The 24445-nt window shown below is 38.9% G+C and overlaps 1 protein-coding gene across 4 annotated transcripts in view; it reads left to right on the top strand.

Moving 5' to 3' along the window:
- Positions 1–23887, top strand: part of FBXL20 (F-box and leucine rich repeat protein 20) — a 102161-nt gene extending 78274 nt beyond the window's left edge. For 3 of the 4 annotated variants that reach the window (XM_006940293.5, XM_023243645.2, XM_045044830.1), the window contains 9 exons: positions 2376–2471; positions 4439–4565; positions 6051–6125; positions 8798–8928; positions 10914–10974; positions 11915–11959; positions 13551–13607; positions 14560–14772; positions 16754–23887. In XM_006940293.5, the coding sequence (XP_006940355.1) occupies positions 2376–2471; positions 4439–4565; positions 6051–6125; positions 8798–8928; positions 10914–10974; positions 11915–11959; positions 13551–13607; positions 14560–14772; positions 16754–16861 (913 nt within the window). In that variant the 3' untranslated portion in view covers positions 16862–23887. Of the gene's footprint in view, positions 1–2089; positions 2262–2375; positions 2472–4438; positions 4566–6050; positions 6126–8797; positions 8929–10913; positions 10975–11914; positions 11960–13550; positions 13608–14559; positions 14773–16753 lie in introns of those variants that run through there. The other variant, XM_045044831.1, reaches the window with a different exon arrangement.
- The last annotated feature ends 558 nt before the right edge of the window (positions 23888–24445 follow it).

Raw genomic sequence — 24445 nt, 5'->3', positions numbered from 1 at the left:
ATCCTGAGTCAGAGGCACCCTGCTAAAGCTGCCTGTGCCTGTATTCCTGACCCACAAAAACCATGCAATAACAAATGTTGTTTTAAGCTGCTCAGTTTGGGGAGTAATTTGTTAAGTAATAGTAGATAATTAATACATCATCGGATACAGAAAAAAAATACATGGCAAATCCAACACCTATTTGTAATAAAAAAAATTCTCAACAAACTAGAAATAGAAGGGAGTTTACTCAATCTGATCAAAACCATCTATGAAAAACCTGCTGCTAACATCATACTTAATGATGAAAGACTTTACCCTAAGGTCAAGACCAAGGTAAAGATGTTCCATGTCACCATTTCTGCCAACATTCTGTTGGAGATTCTAGCCAATGCAGTAAGCTTGAAAGAAGAACAAGAAAGAAAGAAAGAAAAGAAAGAAAGAAAGAAAGAAAGAAAGAAAGAAAGAAAGAAAGAAAGAAAGAAAGAAAGAAAGAAAGAAAGAAAGAAAGAAAGAAAAGAAAGAAAGAAAGAAAGAAAGAAAGAGAGAGAGAGAGAGAGAGAGGAAGGAAGGAAGGAAGGAAGGAAGGAAGGAAGGAAGGAAGGAAGGAAGGAAGGAAGGAAAGAAAACTGACAGGAAAGAAGTAAACCATATTTATTCACAGATAACAATTCTAAAAGAAGTGCTTGAAAACAGCAAAACATTACTGAAAGAAATTAAACACCTGTATTAAAAGTATACAGAGAACTCTTACAATCAATAATAAGGCAATCCAGTTAAAGATTGGGCTAAACATTTGGGTAGATTTTCACCAAGGAAAGAGATGAATGGCTAATAAGCACAGGAAAGAGTGTTTGTTGCACAATTGCACAATAAAACCACAGTGGGATTACAATCCATACCCCCTAACATGACTATAATGAAAAAGAGAGTGCCAAGTATTGGCAAAGATGTGGAGAAACTGGGGCATTCATGCATTGCTGGTAGAAATGTAAAATAGTACAGCCACTTTGGAAAATAGTATGGTGGTTTCTTAAAAAGTCAAACATAAACATAGTGTAGGACCTAGCAATGCTAATCCTAGGCATCTACCCGGAAAAAATGGAAACACAGGTCCATACAAAGACCTAAGACACATATCTGCCAAATAGAATGTACAACTCTTATTTGGGTCCTAATTTGAACAGGTCACGTTGACAAAGGCATTTATAAGACAATTAGGGAAACTTGGACAGTCAGGCTATCAGATATTAAGGAATTAAAGTCATTATCCGTTAGAAAGATGTCCTGAAATATTTACAGGTGAAATAGTCTGGGATTTGCTTTAATTTTTAAATTTTTTTTTAACGTTTATTTATTTTTGAGACAGAGAGAGACAGCATGAACAGGGAAGGGTCAAAGAGAGAGGGAGACACAGAATCTGAAACAGGTTCCAGTCTCTGAGCTGTCAGCACAGAGCCCGATGCGGGGCTCGAACTCACAGACCGTGAGATCATGACTTGAGCCGAAGTTGGACTGCTTAACCGACTGAGCCACCCAGGCGCCCCTGGGATTTGCTTTAAAATACTGAAACAAAAAGCAGAGGAAAATAGATGAAATAGAAATAGTAGAATGTTAATAAATGTCAAAGCTTAACGATGGTACAAGTGCATTCTGTATTCACTCTTGTGTATATTTGAAATTTTCCATAAGAAGTTAGAAAAATTAAACTGAGAACTTGACTACTGTGGAAAAAGAGCCTTTAAGAAATTCATAAAGGGGGGGGGGAAGAAATTCATAAAGGGGCACCTGGCTGGTCAGTCAGTAGAACATGTGACTCTTGATCTGAGGGTCATGAGGTCAAGCCCCACATTGAGGGAAGAGATTACTTTTTCAAAAAAACATAAAGGCAAGTAGGTAATACTATTACATAACTTAGCTTGTTTGAGCCCAATACTGGTCCTTTACAGCTGCAAAAATCCAACCATTTCATACTGCCATGTAAAAGGTTATCTTAAGCAGAGATTTAAGTGAAAGAGCAGGAACAGAGCTTTCAGTCTTCATGTTGCACCACTTGCTGGCAAGTACTAGCTAGCTTTCTGGTATTTCTGTATTTGCAAAATGCATATAGGTCTCTTATCAGCACAGAGTAATTTGCTGTTAAACATTTCCAAATGAGAATCAAGCACCATGATCCCCTCATGCAAACGCTCATACACAGCACAGCGTTTCTTCTTTGCGAATGGCACCTGCCTCTTCCTCAGCATGAAAGATCCCAGGATTTACAGCTGCTTTTATTTGGGGTATGGAAATTTTATAGTTCTTATGTACAGACACATGTTTAATGAGAATCGTGCATGATTTACTAAAGATGCGTTCCTATTTATTCATTATTTTCTCCTTTTTCCATTTTTCAGTACATGTACTAGCCTTAGCAAGTTCTGTTCCAAACTCAGGCACCTTGACTTGGCTTCCTGTACATCAATAACAAACATGTCTCTTAAAGCTCTGAGGTAAATGTCTTCTACCAAGAATGTTCAATAATCAGAACAAATATACTTATTTTTTATTTCAAATAACTGAATTAAATTGGAATTGAAGGAAACTATGTTTTATGGATATGTACTATAGTTCAGAATAGATTTTTTGTTTTATCACTTGCCCAAATTACAGGACACACCCAGGTGAAATGACTAGAGGTAACTAGGATTTCTGAACAGACTGGCACAACTTCTACATGAATGATTTGATTTTTATGAGGGCTTGATTCCCGCCCCCCCCCCCCCCCCAAATGCCACATATCATTATAGCTTAGTGGCTTAGTGATTAAAGCAGCACTCTGGAGCCAGGTGATTAACCAAGTACTTCAAACAAATATAACCCTCCTGAGTTATTCCTTTCTATCTCATAGTGCTGTTAGGATTAAACAGTATTATTATTATTTGATAGTATTAGGCCAAATCGTGTAAAGTTGCCAGTATTTAACAACTTTTGTCTTATAAAAATGACGGCCTCATATAGTTCAACCTAATATATATAAAGCGCTTAGCAGAGTTTCTGGCATACAGTAAGCGCTTGATAAGTTTTGTTTTAATGTTAATGTATTTTTAAAGTACATTACAGAAAATGTACCTTAAAAGGAAGGTGAAATGCTCATTCTCTTTGTAACTTTACTTTTTTATCAGCCTTTTATAAATAATTATAGCCCCATGTATTGGTTATGTTCATGAATAGTAAAAATTAAGCTATTAAAAGAAATGTAGATTTAGTTGAGTGTAAGTAATCTAAAAATATGACTTCCTCTAGACTTTTCCTTATGAATATTGAATATATGCATTTAAAGCCATTTGCCATTTAGAATGATAAATAGGATAATATAACAACACTTACAGTTTACAAAATATTTTCCCATAATGATTTCATTTATTTCAAAACCTTGTGGGGCAGATAGGACACACACTTCATAGTTAAGAAAGTCTTAAAACATTTTTTAATGCCAGGTACTGTGATTTAACCATAAGATGTAAGTAAATAAGGTATCGTTGCTGCCCTTAAGCTGCTCAGAGCCTAGTGGGAGAAAAAATAAACAGTATGATAAGTTCTGTTATAGAAGTGAGTGCATCCATTTGAGGAGAACATAGGAGGGGCTATGGCTGATCTTAGATTAAGAGGAGTTCAGGCCGGTTTCCTAAAGTGACTTGCCTGAAGTCACACTATTTAATGCTGAAGAATGAACTTGAACCAAGATCCTCTGCCTTCGTTTTATAAAACAATTAAAGCAGTATTTTCCTAAGAATGTCCTAGAACTTGAGAGTCTTCCATAGTTCAAGTGAGAAATGAAAGACGAAACTAATATTTGATATAAGGCAGAGATCGAACACAATATATCCTAAATTCAGCCTGTGGAAGCAGTACTCCAGATACTTCACAGATAAGGAAAATTTATAGATCTTTTGTATTTTTTACATAAAAATGTAAATATCCTCATTATTACTTTGATAAGTAATAGAATTATTTGATAAAGAATCTGAATCTAAACTCTTCACTAATTACTCTGTTAACTTGAACAGGTCACTTAATTCCCATTTACTTTCCAGATCTTTTAAAGATGTGATAAGTGCAAAAAGAATATGTTTGGAAAGGATGAACCTCCATAACGGTCTAACATATCTGAAAAACAATATTGTGCTTTGTGCTTACTAGTTTAGCTGGATTTAAGAGAGCCCCTGTAGTGATATAGTCCCACATGAACACCACAAGTGTTGATAAATATGCTTTGTTGTTTTTGTTGTTGTTGTTGTTGTTGTTGTTGTTGTTGTTGTTGGTTGACTATATTCTAAATCTATGTTAAGTAAATATATTCTTAGGGGAGAACATGGGACTGTAGCCATTCCCTGACTAAATAGCCAATAAAATGAGACTTTGGTACCTTTGGAATTGGGTTTAGTCATATGTTTGTTTCATTTTGTTTTGTCCTAAGTGAGGGATGTCCACTGTTGGAGCAATTAAACATTTCCTGGTGTGACCAAGTAACCAAGGATGGCATCCAAGCACTAGTGAGAGGCTGTGGGGGTCTCAAGGCCTTATTCTTAAAAGGCTGCACACAGGTAATACTCCATGTAGTGCTTGTGAATGTTAGAAGAACCATGGACTTTGTAGGCAGTCCAAAGATATTGGCTTGAGGAACATGTAGTTGTATATTATTGGCCAAAGATACATACTTACCAAATACTAAAATGTTTTCCTTAGAGTAAAAAAACCTAAGAATTAACATCTGACCAAAGAAATTTATGAGGGGAGGCAAGATGAGGAGAAAAAATCACACCACGCATCCACCTCAGGCAAGAAGGGTCTCTTGCAACTTAATCTGAAAAGGAAACTTGCCATGTTGTCATTGTCTGAGACCTTAAACTGGAGAGGCAAGGAAGCCAGCTTAGTTAGCAATTTCGCTGGTTGTTTAACTACCAGGTTAAATGTGCCAAATATACAGAACCTACATTTTATAGTGTTGATGTTTACTTCCTGCCAGTCACATTACAAATCCCAACATATTTTGTCATTAAAAATTTTTGCTATCTTCATATTTTACTGTGGAAAAAAAATAAGGAATTGACATGGCAGTGTCTGGAAGGAAATAATCAAAAGTGAGTTTAGAAGTGATTGACAAAGTAGGGCTAGGCTCTTAAGAAATTATTTTACGGGGCGCCTGGGTGGCGCAGTCGGTTAAGCGTCCGACTTCAGCCAGGTCACGATCTCGCGGTCCGTGAGTTCGAGCCCCGCGTCGGGCTCTGGGCTGATGGCTCGGAGCCTGGAGCCTGTTTCTGATTCTGTGTCTCCCTCTCTCTCTGCCCCTCCCCCGTTCATGCTCTGTCTCTCTCTGTCCCAAAAATAAATAAAAAACGTTGAAAAATAAAAAATTATTTTACTAATGCTTACTGAAACCATACCTTGGATGCCGTTAAAAGTGCCCTTACTCTTTGACCATGATGGGACGAGTTCCATTGTTTGAAACAGAGCTTTGAAAGTGAGACTGCCTTAAAACAACAGCTTGAGCTTCTGGTTATTTATGGAATCCTGGAAAATATTGATTGGAATGCACCATTATACATTATAATCAATTACTTGCCATCTGTTCTCAGCACTGTACACATGGCACTGATCTTCCAGCAGCAGATAAACCGGATTCCTTTCTCAGCTCCTGCTCCCAAAAAGTTTGTTTTTAAAAAACTTTATATAGGAAGCATAGAAGTGTGAAAATTATTTTAGCTTCATAATCCCTGAACAAAATGCTGTGAGGCATATTTAATTTATCAGAAGAAAAATCCATAAACATTAGGCAGTGTTTATTTTATCTTTTCCTTGATTTGGTGATCATATGAATTTGATGTGGTTGGAACTGATGAAAAATACTGATAACCATACTAATGATATGAAGTCCACCTTTCTGTGATCACAGGTCATTGTTTCTGATTCATTGTTCTTTGAAATTTGGTTGGCTGTATTTAGAATGTATTAATGAATGTATACATTCCTAAATCTTTATCCCTTGAAACAATGTTAGTAATCATATTTTCTCTTTTTAATCTTTCTAGCTAGAAGACGAAGCTCTCAAGTACATAGGTGCACACTGTCCTGAACTGGTGACTTTGAACTTGCAGACTTGTTTAGTAAGCAGTCCTTCCCACAATTCTTTCGTATTAGTAATTCATATCAGTAATATCGTAAGAGCTTTAGTCATCAAGACCAGTGGTTATTCTACTTCAATCCTGGGGACACTGTAAACACACAGATGATTCTTTGCATGTTTAACAATAGTCACTCCTGAGGGTTTTAACAGAGATAATATAGAAGGTAGCTCTTGCAGACTTCCAAATAAGCGAACTGTAACTCCACCCCTTTTCTTTTTTTCTTTTCAAAGTGAATTATTCACAAACTTCAGTACTTAAAATATTTTTGGTAAATTAACTGCAGTCAGATCAATTAACATCTATCATTGGGTCATAACTATCGGGAACCACGGATCCAAACAGATGACAAGCAAAATGTACTCTTTAAATTTTTAATTTCCAAGTAGTATTCGTAGTTCACATTTGGCTTGTTTAGACTATCAGCTTTTTTTTGTGTCTATCCCCAAACCCCTGCATTTTGCTCAGAGAATTTGCTGAAACCACTCAGGTTCCTACAACATTGACAGTACATATTTAGCTTTTCTCTCTTGCCTGGAAAATCATATATGTGTTGCCTTGGAACGAGAGCCTCTCGTTGCAATGAAAAAGAGTTGATGAGGGCTTTCCTTGTTTTTACTAAAACTTCTTCTCATTATACCCTTCTCTTGTTTGATTACCTGAAACTTGAGAGCATAGTGATTGTTTAGTTTAAAGGTGACACATAAAGGGCCATATTTTGTGCAAGTGAAGCAACCTCCCCTTTCAAGCCCTTAAGGGATGGTTCTGATAATGATCTGCTCAGGAGGCTCCTGAAGACTGAGTTAAAGGAATGACATTCCTTTTAATTCTGATCACCCCTTCCTTTTAATTCTGACTGTCATAGTTACTATAGAATTTGCCTAATTTCATTTATGAAACCAAAATATTTGGCCTGACAGGAAGAGCTTATACAACTGTTGTAAACGTGAAACCATCACCTTACGGTGATAGGAAGAAACTGTTCTTAGGCATCTTCAGATTCTGTCTGTACACACAGATACACAGAGATACACTCCATAGATATTTGTGTGGATATATGTTACACACACATTCACACAACCATATAAATACATACCCTACCTACCATTTGCTGTTTTAGTTTCACTTCCTTTATCCTTTCAGCAGACAGAAAGTGCAGGTGGTAAGCGTAAAGAACCAGTTCTGTCATCAGTTTATTTTACTCTTTCCCTTCACCCAGGTCTTAGGGCATAAGTCATCCCTTCCGTAGAATGTGATGAAATGATTCACATTCCTAAGACTTCATGTGTCTGCCCAAAACTGTTGAAGTGACCAAAGTACATTCTTGAGCCATTCTCTTTTTCTGGACTAATTTGAAAACATAAAAGTTTAGTAAATTCTATTCTTTCTAAAATTTGAAGTATTGGTACATATGACTTTCCTCAACTTTCTTCCTTAGTAATCCCTTATAGATTTTAAAACATTAAGAAGGAAAAGGCAGCACAGCCCTATAAAACTTTCCTAATATCATATAACACAAGTTCTCATTGGCCTGGTAAATATGCATGTTTATCGATTGCTGTTTCCCCTTTACATTTCAATTATCCTTGTTTAGTAATAACATACATCACACTTGTATGAAAGTTACTTCCACATGTGTTGATCTTCATTAATTTATCCTCAAGATAAATCTTATATCTGCCTTAGCATCCATTTTTTATCTGTATCTTGTTTCAATTATGCAATATTGAGAATATACTGATTTAAGCAGTGAATATTTAAAGCTTGATTTTTTTTTTCAGTTGTCCTGGCAACCTAAGGACACTGACTGAACAGAGATGACAGGAGAGCTTTATTCTGAGGCTTATACAAAATTTGTGAAACTAACAGGACAAATTGAAGTGCTAATCATATCCTACATGTTAAGATGTTTATATATGGCATCTTTTTTTTTTTTTAGTGTAACATCTTGCTGTGTCCTTTTTATTTTAGAATAATTTAAAACACACAAAATTACATTTGGTTGATCACAGCTGTTTATCTCCATAAATGAGTATATTCTTTATATTATACAACTAAAATAAATACATAAATAAATGGATCTGTGGTTGATATGAAGTTGCAACTGTCATCCATCGGTTGTTTTATTTTTTCAGTAACTTAATATCAGCGTCAATTTTGAACTTATAAATACATTTATACTGCTGTGCTTGCCTGTTTTCTAGGTTTTAAAGTCATGTAATTGAATCTACCCCACGATGTACCTCATGCTGTTCCCAATCCCATTAGGTTACAAGAATCCCATTATAGCTTCCTCCTTTTACACCAAAAATGAGCACTGGGGCGCCTAGCTGGCTTAGTCAGTAGAGCATATAACTCTTGATCGCGGGGTCGTGAGTTCAAGCCCCACGTTGGGCATGGAGCCTACTTAAAATAAATTAAAATGAAAAAAATGAGCACAGATTCTCTCACAAACTAAATCAAAAGGAACTGAGAAGGAGAAACAAAGCGTATTCATTTTCTTTTAGGTCTACTACCTAATTAATATTAAGCTCTATTTTATTTCTTTTTGGTGCTTATTTTCAGAGGTAACATTTTTTTCCTTTTCTTCTGCTAAATAACTAATATCTATGGGATTTTTTTGCTCTTATTTATTTATTTATTTATTTTTTTAGCAAATCACAGATGAAGGTCTCATTACTATATGCAGAGGGTGCCATAAGTTACAGTCCCTCTGTGCCTCCGGCTGCTCCAACATCACAGATGCCATCCTGAATGCTCTAGGTCAGAACTGTCCACGGCTTAGGTAAACATTTCTTGTTTAGCTCAAAAAATCATGGGAAAGGAACAAAGGCCTTCTTCACCCAAATTTATTTCTTTGGAACTTTGAGATTTTTAAGGTAGACACTACAAGGCTACCCTTTTAGATGCCCAGCTACTTGCTTTGTACCTCATTCGATTACATGTAATTGGCCTAAACCAAAGGGTAATAGTCCCCATTTCCTACTTCTTGCTATCTAGACTAGAAAAAAAAATAACATTTTATTTCATTACTTGTCTTATTAAACTTTCATATAATTCATTTCTAAAGAAAGTTTTTAAAGGCCTACCCCTGTGGTTATTTGTATTGTGGTAATGATGCCCGGTAGGTACATAGAAGAAAGTATTTTTTAAAAAAGCCCTACAGGAAAACTTCCTTTGTGCTCAAGATCTTTTAGAGCAAAGCTTATTTCTCTATGGTTCCTCCTTTCTGCCAAAATATAGGATTGGCTGAATATTTACTAAGAATGCTGTTAGCATACACATGGTTTCAAACCCATATTGATTTTGTAAAAGCCCACAACACACTGTTTCATAATAAATAGGGATTATCCCCATATACCTGTTTTGTTTTTAAAAAAAACTGTTATTTTACTTATATGTTAGACATGTTGACCATTGTAAGGGATTTACAAATATTAATTCGTTTAATCCACAGAATACCATATTAGCACTGTTACTGTCTCCATAATATAGATGAAAAAACTGAAGCCCAGAGAGGTCAGATAACCTGTTCAAAGTCTCACAGCTAGTGAGTTCAAGAGCAAGATTCAAACCCAGGCAGCCTGGCTCCAGAACCCAGAAAACCTCTTGTCTTACATATAATAATCATTGTAAACCAATATAACTTCATTAAAGCTTTTTGTAGTCACCTGGCCAGGAGCCTGACCACCATTATTGAAAGAAAATTTGCCTAGATTATCAAAATTCCTTGATAGATCATAGACTTGGTCAGAATTAATAATGTCAGAGGCCTGGAGCTAAGGAGGTAGCCAAACTTCTCCCTAAAAATCTTACACTTTACCTTTTTCTCATTTGAAGAGAGGACTGTTCAGCTCCTTATTACTTCATGGCTTATTTTATTGTTCGAATAGAAAAGCTCTCAAATATGATAATCAAAAGTTCAGTCAGATCATGTTTTCCCATTAGATATATATAGCATTCATTTCTTATTGATTTTTGATAATGATTTCTTATACTGTGGCTTTATTTGTTTCAACTCACGTAGTAAGTAATTTTTGTAAGCAGACATAAAAATATTCTTTGGTACGGTCACACAGACACCACCAAAGTTTTCGCAGAAAGGAGCTACTTTTGATTCCCCAGTCCTGTGGTTGGCATTTAGGTTGGTGTTTAGCAGTTCCTGAGTAGGAGAGTTGTCTGCCAGCTCAGTTTCCCCCTCCTCTGGGCCTCCCCGGGAGCCTGTGGGAGGAGGCAAGAAGCCTAAGGGTATTTTTTCATAAGTATGGAATTTCATACTTGGTACAGGCCTGTGATTAACCAGTCCCTTCATAGAATTTTTAAAAGCTATTTAAATCTGAGTGAACCTACATGTAAAATAGGGAAAGAGAATAATTTACTTGAGCAACAGATTAATTGAAACAGAGTATTTATCTCCATTTCCTTTGTTTTCTAGGAGCAGGCTGCCCTCTGGGGGTAAGCAGTATGCCATCAAGAAGGCTTTTAAATGCATTTTTCATGCATTTTGGCATTAACTACAAGCTTCTATTATATTCTTCTGATTGCGTCACCCTGAATTGTGGTATTTACAGGACCACTTTATGATGACTCCATGAAAATGAGTGGCAAGATCTGTATACAGACTTGCTTAGCTGTTAATGTCACTATAGTATGCAGTGCCTAGGGAATAGGAGGTTGTTTTCTTAAATTCTTGCTGTTTTTAATAAACCCAGTTTTCAGGGAACAAGGGCTTGACTTTCACTTTTTTTTTTTTTTTTTTTTTTATAACAGAATATTAGAAGTGGCAAGGTGTTCTCAATTAACAGACGTAGGCTTTACCACTCTGGCTAGGGTAAGTATTTTCTCCAGGTTCTGTAGGTTTGGTTTGGGATTTTTCTTTCGGAGGAGTGAACAATGAGGGAAAAGTAGAAAGGCAGCAGAATTGAGGGTGTGGGATGTGAGGGAACTTCTCTGTGCTGTGGCTGGTGTTGCTGAGCATTCTCATGCTGCAGCTGTAGGCCTGTGGAATACAAACTGCTCTGGAAATACAGACGTGCGTTGGAGGACATGATGCTCCTTCATGAGACTTGATTTGTCACATTTTCATTAGATGGTAAACTAAGCAGGGACTTTCTCATGCTTCATGAAAGAAATTCTTGGTTACTTGGTATGCGACTGGTGGGTGAGAGTGATGTTGAAAGAAACGGATAAGCCCAATTTTAAATGGAGGTGGCTTAAGATTTTTTTGTGTTCTCCAGAATATGTTAATCCTTGGAATGGTTTATAAATCACTGTATGTATAATAATAGCATTTAAAATTATATTGTCTTTAACCAGTATAATGGAACATGGGGAAGGACCTTTGCTTTCAGGCAGATTGATGGAACATTAATTGGTCGGGGGCAACATATGGCATAACTAAATCGGGACATAAAGCTTACCTTTCAGTCTTCCAAAGAAAATAATTTTCATCAAATTATTTATGGTTAGAAGGCTCTGTACTAGCTTGGTATTAATGTTCAGGGAATTTATTCCCGTGGACTTGTAAGGTGTTAGATACTTTAAATGTAGAATAATTAAGAAATTTCACTGTGATCGAGGCCTTTTAAAATGTGTAATTAATGGAATAAGGCAGAAAGTGTCATTAGAATGACACCTCTGAGTTATAAGAGGTTGTTATAGGAATAACTTGAAAGTTAAGATTTTGTCGGTGTATTTAATACTACTTCTGGCCTTAAATTTTCCCATGTTTTAAATGTTTGAGCTATAATGTTTGGTTTTGTATTTTGTAGAATTGCCATGAGCTCGAAAAGATGGACCTGGAAGAATGTGTTCAGGTAAGAATGTGGATTTTTACTCAGAAATGCAGTATGATAGAAACTTACATAATATGTGCACAGCAGAACATTCAGTTCCTTACCCTAATGTCATGGAGTGCCTGCAGCATTGCTGACTCTCCATTTATTGTGGTGTCCTCTAGGCATACCAGGCAGAGGTACTGTGGTATATGTGGTAAAGAACTAGAAAAATACATGCCATCAATATAGTTACCAGTGGAAAGAAAGAAGACCCAAGTATTCAGGCCATAAAGATGTTAAAATGTTTCCTTAGACCTACAGGGTTGTAATTCTAGTAAATAATTAAAGCTCCCATCACATTGGCAATATAGAACTGCATTTTTTTTTTTTTTTTTTTTTTTTTAAAAAAAAGCTTAATGAGACCCTGGAGCCCTTACATCATTAGCCCTGGAAATCTGACTCTACCCATTGGGCAGACAGACTGACCAGATACTGCCTTATGAACAATTTCTTTTATTACCAGTTTTTAAAGCTTTGAGATTATTAATTGATTGGAGAGAAATTTTGAAGGGGCACTCCTACTCCTAAAAAGAAGATAGAGTAATAAATTTTTTTATAGTAAAAATAAAGGAAAGAGACTCCAGTAATTATAGAAGTCAGTTTTTTCTAAAATACTTGTTATCCAGACACTACTTAGCAGCTATTCTTACTAAACTAAAACTTGTTCACATCCATCTATCTTTTGCACTTGCCTGAGTGTCCCATGTGTCCTCCCTAGTGTTGCTCCTTCTGAGTGATGTGCACATGCCTGCCCTCCCCAACCTTTCACCCCCCACCATTTCTTAACCCCTGTGAAGCTCTGTATGTTATCATCATCATCATCATTTCAGAGTTGGAGGGACATTTGAAAAGAAGCACCAATTTACTTTCCAGCCTTAGATAACTATAAAAGACTGTTCTTCCTTCAAGAGTTCTGCTTCTTGAATGTTCATAGCTAACCCAGAGTCCCGCAGCCCCCTTCTGCCACCTTTGGGAAAATACCTGACACCCAGTTTATCAATTCAGAGTTAATGGCATGACTTATAAAATATAAGCCAAATATATATTCTTAAAAATTTGAGGATATTCCCACATTAAATTTTTTTAGTGAGCAGTGTCTTCTGATTCTTTTTTGTGGTTGTTCTAAGGAGGTAGAACAAAGTCTAATGGATAGAAACTACAAGGGGACAGATTTTCATTCATTTCAGAGACAAAGGATTTTCAATAGACTATTCTTTGAATAGTCAAAGATGAAAATTAGAGATGACTAGATGTGTTCAAACCTGCCTGGATAGATTCTCAAAGAACAGGTTCAGGTAGCTGATGGGATTTCAACCTTAGGTTCTGTTATTTGATGATTGATATCAGGATACCAGTCTAGGGGTGCCTGGCTGGCTCAGTCAGTAGAGCATGCGACTCTTAATCTCAGGGTCACAAGTTCAAGCCCCACATTAGGCATGGAGCCTACTTTAAAAAAGCGGGGGGGTGGGGGGCGGGTATCAGTCTAGAATACAAGTGTACTCAAGAATGAGGTACAGCCATGAGGCTTTTTTGGAATTATACCTATAATAAACTTCTGTGTTTCTTTCAGATAACAGATAGCACATTAATCCAACTTTCTATACACTGTCCTCGACTTCAAGTATTGGTGAGTTTGACTTTTCGAAAGTTTTGTGTTCATTGGATTCAATCAAAACCCAACTCTTACTTTACTCTTGGTGTCTGGCTACCATTGTGGGAAAGCATATATCTCCAAATTGCCAATTTACAGAGGACCAAAGGATTATGTTATCAGTACTTAGAAATTGAAAAGTGACATGAAGAGTATGAAATCTGCCTCCCACGTGAATTATACTTCAGCCTGAATGATGGCTAAATTTCAGAGATCCAGGGGACAAAATGGCCCCAAATTCAATTTGCTTCACTTGAGACTAATAGGTCCTATAAAACAGAACCAATCAAGGCTTTACTAGGGGTGTTCTGTGCTACTGTTTCCAGTAATACTGTGGGAGAGCATTCTGCTTGACTAGTTTGTGTCCAGGCTCATTTTTGTGTGTACTTAGTGCCATATTACTATCCAAAATTGGGATAAGGGGTTCTGAGTTTCACATGGAGGAACCAGGAATTTAAGGAAAACTGGTAAAGAGACTTATGTGAAGAGATGACCACACCTAACAGGTGTAAGAATCATCTTCAGTTAATTAGCTGCTTGGGCATTCCCCTGTATCAGATATTCAGTGTTTAGTCCAAATTCCAGAAAATTTTATTCAAGAAAAGCTTGAGGCCCCTTTGCCTCTGTACAAAAGTGTTCATTTGTGTATGGGGGTGCGTATGTTATTTTGTTTATGAACTATTTCACAGTCGTTGCATGCACTCACACAGTGTATTTAGAATCACACATAGAAATGTCAGTCATTGATTGTGAAAAGCAGAACCCCAGCAGCTCTAGTTTGCTCTCATTTTACCACATGGATCTAGTGATGGCTCCATATACATCAAAATCCAACCCAGAAGGTTTCCTTCCCGACTGTGCACAGGCCAATGGCTAGAAAAACACCATGAGATGTTTCAGTGACCTTCCTTGCTCTATTTGGCTGCAGAGTCTGTCTCACTGTGAGCTGATCACAGACGATGGAATTCGTCACCTGGGGAATGGAGCCTGCGCCCATGACCAGCTGGAGGTGATTGAACTGGACAACTGCCCACTAATCACAGATGCTTCCCTGGAGCACTTGAAGAGTTGTCACAGCCTTGAGCGGATAGAACTCTATGACTGCCAGCAAATCACACGGGCTGGGATCAAGAGACTCAGGGTAAAGATGGCTGCACACTCTCCAGCTCTAGTGCTCTCCGCACCCTTTCCTTCTTTTGTTTCTTTTTTTTTTCCTCCTTTATTTCCTTTTCTGTTTTTGTTCTAGATTTAGATTTCTGTGATTTTTATATTTACTTGGACATTTAGCAAAGAGGAAAAAATGGAGAGCAAATGCAAGGATAGATAGTTTTTACCTGTTGTTCTAGATGGAAATTTAGTAGCAAAATAGCCACTGAGGGATAAAAAAGTAGGTCTCCTCCCAGCATAGTTTCTCCAATAATGTCCAGGGCTCAATAACATACAGAGTCAAAAACACGTGCCACAGTCAGGAAAGAAAGGAATAACATAAAATATTTAGTTAGATGGGATTTAAGAATTTAATTTGTATTTTTCTTTCACATCAAACCCTTTTTCTGGTGTTCTTATTTTTTAAGACAAGTGGATTTAAAAGGTTTTTTTTTTTTTCACCTTTTCTTTTAGCCCCATCCTCCATAATAAAGAGACCCATGCATAGCCAAATGACTGGAAGACAAGTTGCTAACAAGGAGGTTATAAAAGGCTGGATGAATCTATATGTTAGATTATTCAGCTCAACAGACATTTATTGAAACATCTGTTTCACACCTGCTGTGGGAAGGGCACTGTGCTTAGTTAGGCCCTTACAGCCAATGTCTAAAAACATCCATGTTGGTCATATGGCATCTGAGTACATAAAGGAGACCAAACCTCATCTTGAGATCCAGTTGGCCTTAGTTCCTCCTCTCCCTTCAGACCTAGAGGACTGAGAGCATAACCGCAATGGGGAGGCCTTGGCAGCCATATTCCTTCTACACCACAAGGAGAGAGCCACAGACCAACCAGAGCCTCTTCTATGGCCTCCCTACAGTAGGGTTCCTAGACCTGCCTGGCTGTCCAAAATCTCTTCCATCTCTGAGTTCTCAAGACTTTTTTTGTCTATTCTTCAAATCATCATTTAGCATTTTTGTACTTTAATTTAGCTATTTTTTTTTCAACGTTTATTTATTTTTGGGACAGAGAGAGACAGAGCATGAACGGGGGAGGGGCAGAGAGAGAGGGAGACACAGAATCGGAAACAGGCTCCAGGCTCTGAGCCATCAGCCCAGAGCCCGATGTGGGGCTCGAACTCACGGACCGCGAGATCGTGACCTGGCTGAAGTTGGACGCTTAACCGACTGCGCCACCCAGGCGCCCCTAATTTAGCTATTTATGTCTAGACTGTTAAGTTCCTTAGGAGCAGGATCTCCATGTTGACCATCTTTGTATCCCTCTTATGTTAACTAGCACAGTATCTTGAACATGGTAGCAATTCAGAAACTATGTAGTAAAAACTGGAAGTGTTTTGTTAAAAGAGGATACTGAGGTTTTATCAGAAGAAACATCCATCAACTTCCAATGACTTAGAAAAAATTATTTATTTAAAAAAAATTTTTAATGTTTATTTTTGAGAGACAGAGATGGAGTATGAGTAAGGGAGGGGCAGAGAGAGTGAGGGAGACACAGAATCAGAAGCAGGCGCCAGGCTCTGAACTGTCAGCACATAGCCTGACATGGGGCTAGAACTCACAAACCACAAGATCATGACCTGAGCCGAAGTCTGACGCTTAACCGTCTAAGCCACCCAGGCGCCCCAGAAAAAAATTATTTTAAGCTTATATCGTTGCTTTCAACTTTGGGAATCCAAGTAGGAATCCCTTTGGGACAGGTTAAGAGATTAGTATGAAATTTTTCCCCAGTTTTACTATTATGGAAACGGGTACCAAGGTTATGTGAGCTGTTTAGTCATTTAGAATAACATGGGATACTACAAAGCGGAACCCAGCCCTCTCAACATCCTGACCGACTGGTACTTAGCCTCTGCCTTGCTTTCATGTTCACTCAGCCCCTCAACGTTTTTTCTGAAAAGCAACATTGCTCCTTCTGTTTAAGCCCTCTCTCTTAGTAATGTTTCTGTCTTGTTTCAGACCCATTTGCCCAATATTAAAGTCCACGCCTACTTCGCACCTGTCACTCCACCCCCGTCAGTAGGGGGCAGCAGACAGCGATTCTGCAGATGCTGCATCATCCTATGACAATGGAGGTGGTCAACCTTGGTGAACTGAGTATTTAATGACACTTCTAGAGTTACAATGGAGTCTCCAGTGGAAGCAACCCCAGTGTTCTGGGCAAGGGTTACAAAGTGAGGGCAGCGTCCAGATCCCCGAGGCACACATAACATGCACACCCATCCTCACCCCCACCTTCTAGTTCTGTGACCAGGGGACTGAAGCCCATGCCGGCTTTATCAAGTGGATTGGTGAAACTTAACCATTCCTGTTGGACATGCCAAGAAGAAAATCATAGGCAAGGTAGAGGGAAGGGGGCATTCCAGCAAACCCAGTGTTATTGCTATTGCAGTTTCTTCATTTTGTTAAGGGGTTTCTTTGGTGATTTTGGAACAGCAACTGCAGTCCTCCAGGGTCAAGGAAAGCATAGAAAAACAGTATATGTTATATCCAGGGACCAGAAAGAAAATTTCTTTGCATCCTATAAATGATAGCCATCCATCGTGAGATGACTACAGAGCTTCTCTGCTTCCTTGTTCCCATGCCAACATGCTGAGCATGCTCACAAAGAAGGCTCATCCATTCCTCCTCCTGTGTTTAAGTATTTGGCCCAGAGGTTTCCTAAATGGTTGTGCTGAAATCGCTGTGGTCCAAATGTGCTTACTCACTCAAATTGTCACTCTCGGTAGCACACTTGTGCACCTGTCTTTCGTTCTTTGTTGCTCCCTCCTGCACTCTTGCTCAGTCTGTCACCTGTTCATAGTCTGCTTACTCACACTCAGTTGTTACTCTTTTGCTGTTGTGTTTACAGTGTGCATTTTGGATGATTAGTTGGGGTTACCAAACATTTTTAAAAAAGACAGTATCAATAAATATTTTTTTAATTCTAAATTTTACCATTAGGGGACCCTGCCTGAATCTTTGCCAACCTGAAGAGAAACTATAACAAAAATAAGAAATGTTATGAGAAGAAATTGAGCTAAAACTATTTTGACGAAAACAAACTTTGCCTTTTGGTTTCTGTTATACCTTGTGATATATAATAATACGCATGATATACCCAATATCCCCCTGCACATTTTTCCTTCCATCAAACTCCACTAACTTAATAAGGAGAGAGAAATGCATTATTAGTAAAGAATGGAATGGTGAATCCCAAAATTGAGCCTGAAGGCCCCCCTACCCACACTCAGACATGTCATATGTTCACTGAAATCGAGGTGTGAGTGGTATCATCCCTGATTTGTGTCTGTGAAGTTGTTTGCTTTAGTATGAATGCTGCTACAGTTGCTGTGCAGTCTAGCTGGTCAGTTTCTCTCCCCACCCCCCCCATTTCAGCCTATCAGGGACACAAGAATGACCCTAGAATAGCTGGTCAACTATATGTCAGTGTTGGTGGTATATTTCAAATGTTGGCGCCAGAACCACTTCAAAACCTGTCAACCATATCTCTCTTGTGCTCCAGACTTCCTGTGAATGAAATAGGGGGGTAACCAGGTGAAGGCTTTGGGGCAGGAGAAAGAAAACATTGAGAGGAAGTAGGGGGTTCAGTGTCTCTGCCCAGCATAATCACCAGAGCCGAAGGCAGGTATTCAGTGTCCGTGACTCAAAGAAGAGGCCTCCTTTCTTCTTCCTTCCTCCCCCCCAAAAAATCATAAAGGATGAGGGAAATAAGATGAGTTTCTCAAGTATGAGAAGTAGATTTCTAAACCCCAAGGTTGAACATCTTGTGTGATTTTTTAATAGGACTTTTTTTCGGGGGGGGGGGGTCTTTTAGGACATTATCGCTCAGTCTGCCATGATCTTAGATCATCTTCTGCATGACCTAGACTGTTGTAAGTCTTGTTGTAATGCTGCAGGTGCTGGCTCTACCAGCATATGTAAGAATAAAGTAGAACTTCTTTCTCCAAAAGCAATCAGATGAAAGGGTCCTAGAAATCTGTATGATTCACCATTATCTTGCATGTTAAATTTATTTTATTTAAAAATTTTTTCAATGTCTATTTATTTATTTTGGGAGAGGCAGAGAGAGAATCCCAAGCAGGTTCTGTGCTGTCAGCACAGAGCCTAACCCTGGGCTCAGTCTCATGAATCATGAGATCGTGTCCTGAGCCAAAATCAAGAGTCGGACGCTAAACCAACTGAGCCATCCAGACGCTCCTGCATGTTAAATTTATTTAAATCCTACTTTGTTATGCCCTTTTAAAGGCTCAGATTTCTTCATTTCCCCTTCCCTTTATCTTCTTTTCAAATTATCATATGAGGAATATACTTGAAAATTTTTTTTATTTGAGCGTAGTCAACATAGGAATATACTTTTTAAAATGAGACTCATTGTTATACTCCATCCATACAAATACACACATATGCACGCACACTTCCAGATATGGTTAATAATATTCAGATCCCCAGGTCACTCATTCAAAACAAAAGTAAAAAGAAAAATATTTAGAGACCATCTGCTCTAACATATTATGGTTTGTTTTTTTTTTGTATTACCTGAACAAATTGACCGTAAAACACTGATTGATTAGTGAGTATGGATTTAAAGTGCCCACTAGTTGAGACTATTAATACCTCTTTACCTAAAAAGTACATAAGTTTAAAACACCCTATTCACCAAAACATGAACAGCTTGGAAATGCCGTTTCTCAACCCAAAAAGTGTACCCACGTGCAAGTCCCTGGGGACTTGCATGGGTGATCCCTACCCGTCTGGGCCAAGAACAATCAAGTGAGAGGAAAAAGGAGTGTGCAGCACTGGCTTGTATGTGGTCAGGACTTGTTCCTTTCCAAGAAAACTTCAGGCCCATCAAGGTTGGGAGGAAATATATTTTTTATGCCAGTCTGCAACCTATACCAGCTGATGAAATGTACCAGGACTTTGAGAATCCAGAACATGGTAAGTTTTGGATAAGTGGAAACGGTTCTGCCATCTGAACATAGTGCTTCCTGTCTCAATATCAGGGACACTTTTGAAAATTTAGTAAGGCTTCAGAGGTATAGGAAAACCTCTCCCTAGGAACAGCTTATTGGTCCATTTATCTGACTCCCAAGTCCCTGAACTTTATGCCTTCTGTGATGAAAAAAAATTCAGAGTGAATGGCGAGATTTGGGATAAGTCAGAAGGTACCCTCAAAGCTATTGCATAAACCTGCAGGTAGCCAGGAGGAATTAATCATTGTCTGTGTGGAGAACATTATTAACATTATTAAACACCCAGATCATCTCTTTTTAAAGCAGCCTTTCCCCCCTTTTTCCAGCATTATTTGCTACATCAATATCTTTTATAGCCTCTACATTGGCTCCATCAAGAAGGGACTTCCTGTCTGCCTGATTCCAGCCTTTTCTTTTTTTTTTTTTTTTTTTTTTTTTTTCCGCTTTGACTTCTCCCATTTTCTTCTGATACCCGTCCTTCTATTTAAAGCTTCCATCTCATTCCCAACGATGCTGCTGATTTATCCTCAGTTGTCTCCAGTCTAGCTTCCTCTTTGGGTCCTTGTCCTGATCTAGGCAAAGTCTCCTGGGCAGCCTTGAATTCAGTAACTGTCGTGTGCCTCAGGCCATTTTCCACTGGGTTGTCTCGGACATTTGCTCACCAAATTTGAAATCAAGCTGTTGGATATGAGGAATTAAGGAGATCTGGCTTCATCTTTTTTTCCCCTAATATTTGGAATATGAAAGCACATTGTGCTCTTTGTAAAAAATGTTGTCTCCTCCTAGTCTGCTCTTTAGTGGATGTAAAAGTATTTCTTAAATGGTCTTTGTAAATTTCCACATTCATTACGTTGATTTAGCAGACCTATAAGTCAGAAATTTTACATATTCCTTATATCACATATTTTAGAGGGAAACCTGGCAAATATTTTTATGATGCTTTATTTGGGACTCTCCAAACCATTTGAACTGTTCAATACAGCTATAATACTACAGCAGTCAAGTTCTTTTATTTCTCCTAATTGTCTTGTAAAATACATTGTTACCAGTTTGATAGCCCACTAATGCCCTGGTGGGGTGGGGGTGGGGGGCACTAAACAAGGTGTGCAGTGGAACTTGTCCAGGTCTGAAATTGTAGGGAAGTGTGAGAGTAGCATTGGAAGGAAGAGGGGACGTCCTGCCTGCCTGTGTGGGCAGCATATCCTTGGGTGACTGTGGTTTTGGAGAAGAGGAACACTTGTAGATCATGGTTGACCCTTGGCCATTTAATGTTTATTGTGCTGAAAGTTTCAAACTGCATATGACAGTTGCTATCAGTGAGAGAGGAGGGGTTTAAAGGAAATGGGTCTGTTCTGCCTTTCCCTCCTTGTGTGCATGATTTAAGATTAGGTTTCTAGCCCCATTGCGCATCCTGGCTGACGGATTCTTTCAGTGGTATGCTTTGAGCTTATGGAACAGTTTTTTAAGAGATTGCCTTCCTATGTGCCCACCAGTTCTAGGATCTTTAATCACCTCAAGCCCAGGCAGTGTGAGTTAGTGGAGTCTTGTTTGAGAAGAGGTGAAGGATATTTGGTTGGAGGTCTGGAGGCAACCCTCCCCCTTACAATGATCTTGAACCAAAGATTCTCAAAGCAATAGGAGGATGAGGGGAAATATGGAATCTAAGCCTTTCCTCAGCTTTATTTCTATCCTAAATTTTAAATGTAATATTGGAAGATAGAGAAAACTATGTAAGACCGTATCAGTAGGGTATAATTAACCCAGGTAATTTGGGAATAACATCTGGCTGTACCTGCTGTATTCAGGTGCCCTAACTTAACATCTGGTTCTCCAGCAAAGAACATGCCGCTCTAAGCTTCCCCTCTCACTTCATACAAACTCTCCCTGCCAGGAACTACCATTTGAGGCAAGTGAGTTTTCTGCATGAAGGGCTTCTGCAGCTCCCCTCACAAGGCAAGTCTACCTGTTTGTCCATTTTTATTCTTAGGACGTCAGCTCTCCATCTCTGAAGGCTTTGACCCTTCTTAGGAAAGTCATTAAGAACCTCTCACCTGAGTCTGAGTAAATCTTTGGAGCCCAACAGAGTTACACTTAATTTTCAGCAGAAAAAAATTTGTTGGACAACCTCACATGTGGGATATTAAGAGAAATTCTGTAATGTGTTTATTCCATCTCTGCCTTATGTTTTTTTTGAATAAGCCCTTAGTGGAGTTTGGTTCAAAAATGTTGTCTCTGTGCTTCCTCAGCCAAGATGTTTCACTGCCCTTTTAGGAAAAAGAACCATGAACAACCAAAACTATCAGCTGACTCTTTCTATTTTCTATGTTTTTCAAAAAGTGTCTTGTTTTGAAGAACTGGGGTGGGAAAATGGTCGATAAGACTCATTCAGGTCTGGAACTGGGGCACTTTGCTTCAGCTACAAGCATCTATCCTGCCTCACACATGTGAGTAGATTTACTTTCCTCTCCATTCAATGAACTCCATGCCCTTCTTACTGGCAAGGAGGGCTTCTGTTTTCCACGCACCTAACCAGAGTCCTCCAGATGGGGATTGGCATCCCTGAAAGAACCTCCAGTGCTTCTGAGCATGGTTTTCACCGTGGTGAGAGTGGGTAGCCAGTAATTGAGAATCCCCACCCTAAGAAGAGATGGGAGAAGAAAGGTGTTCACACGCATACCCCAGGAACGCAGGGAAATCTTTGAAGTTACGTGTATTTTATTAAAGTGGAAGAAGAAAACTTTGCCCCACAAAGTTTCACTTGTCACTGTTGCTTACTACTCACTTTTACTAATTCAAATCTGTATCGCACTGCTGCTCACACACGTGTTTCTTACCTTCGCCTAACCCTTCTCAGCCCCTGAAGTCACTGTTTTGTTTTTCTTTTTTCCCCTGGCACTAGCGAACGACAACCGAAAGTCTTAGAAAATCTTAACTTGAGAAGGAGTCTCTAACTGGCATGGTTTGATTAATTATTTTACCTGCCCCCACCCCCAAAGACGTGAATGACTTTCTTTCCTAGTGCTATATAATAGATCTGTAATAAGTGAAACCTTTGCTGCTACTTTTCTGGGTTTACATGTTTTTTCCTTCCCTTAAGAATAATTTCTTACCTGTGCTTCTCTGATGACTGTTAATTTCTAATAAGTGCAGGAAGAGGTGAGCCTGAGATTTCTTCTCTTACTCCCCTCCTCACCTTACCCCCAAACTACATGCTAACCTCTAACATGCACAAGATCTGTGGGGTGGGGCTCAGCAGAAGCTACTAGTGTGTTTTCTTACCATGCTGCAGCTCTCAGAGCTGGCCCCTGAGGATCTGTGACTGCCCAGGCTCAAGGGTTACTGGAGGGGGAGAAAGGCCTTCTGCATTTTGCCTTTCTCCAAGTTTTAAGACTAAACCTTCAGCTGCCTCCCACCCTGGCCACCTCCTTTTTCCTACCAGGAATTGTTTCCAGGCAACCTGCCTCAGGCATTTCCCAGCTGCTCTCCTCACCCTTGCCCACCTCCCGGTGACCCTGAGAGCACAGACCTGTGCAGAGCTCAGAGAGCTGTGAGGACTATCCCTGCCTGTCAGACTCTGCCTGAGGACAGAGATGGGTGGGTAAATGGTGCTGCGGGAGAAATTTTTACCTTCAAACCAGGCTGTTCCATCCCTACACTATAACCCCCTCTGAAACCTCTCTCTGAGGGGACAAAAGGCAGAGGATGGTTGACTGGCAGGATCTGATCCCAAACATTGCTGTGGCCTAAGCCTCGGGCAGCCATTCGGCCTACCCTGGAGCGCTTCAGTGTGCAGGAGCTGCTGCTGGTTTCTCCACCGGGCCTGCCCCAGTGCGGCTGACACAGTTCCCTACTTGGTGACTTAACACCAGGTTCCATTAGCTGTCCAAGTGACTGTTTGCACCCAGTACTTTTGGCGCTTGAGGATGGGGGGAGGGAGGGTTATTTAAAATAAAATCCGAGGTGGCAGTAAGGATTCCTTTTGCTTTAAAATCTTTGGACTAAAAGAAAAATGTTTTTTTATATATAAATATATAAAGTAAATTGTTATGTAACTATTATTGTTTCCTGTATGTTCTAATTTTGTTTTATGATGTAATTAAAGGAAATAAGCTGTGAAGACTTTTCATTTTGCTGCGGAAATAGCCTGTCTTGGAGCTACGATTCTTCTTGAACCCTAGAACTACAAAGGCTCCTGAGGCTGAATGATGGGGCATCTTTTTGGCATCCTTGTAGATATATTTTTTAATACTCTTTAATAGTCTTTAGTAATTATTTCATAGCCTTAATACCTTTTTAATAGCCCTTATTTAATACCCTGAACTCCTTGTCTCTAAGAAAAACAGAAGACGTAATATAAATCAGTTTCTAAAAAACTTTGTTTTAACTCCTTTGACAGCAGTAATTCAACCTGAGGCCTCTATCTGTGCAGGGCATTGCCCTTCCCTTGACAAAGACAGAATGATGGTACAGGAGTCCCATGGATAAACAAACAAACTACAAGTTATATTGCCTTTCACCCAAATGACCTCTGCCAGTTGACCTTTCTGTCTCAGTGGGATAACAGCACCTACTTTATAGAGTGTGAAGATTAAAGAGATAATGACACACAGTAAATACTTGTTAACCTGCTTTTATTCCCTTCATGTCAACAAATACTTCAGTATCTAGTCAACGC

The sequence above is a fragment of the Felis catus genome, chromosome E1 (genome assembly GCF_018350175.1).
Source record: "Felis catus isolate Fca126 chromosome E1, F.catus_Fca126_mat1.0, whole genome shotgun sequence".
Lineage (NCBI taxonomy): Eukaryota > Metazoa > Chordata > Mammalia > Carnivora > Felidae > Felis > Felis catus.
Note: the sequence above shows the minus strand (reverse complement) of the source record. Positions and strands in the feature narration are given on the sequence as shown.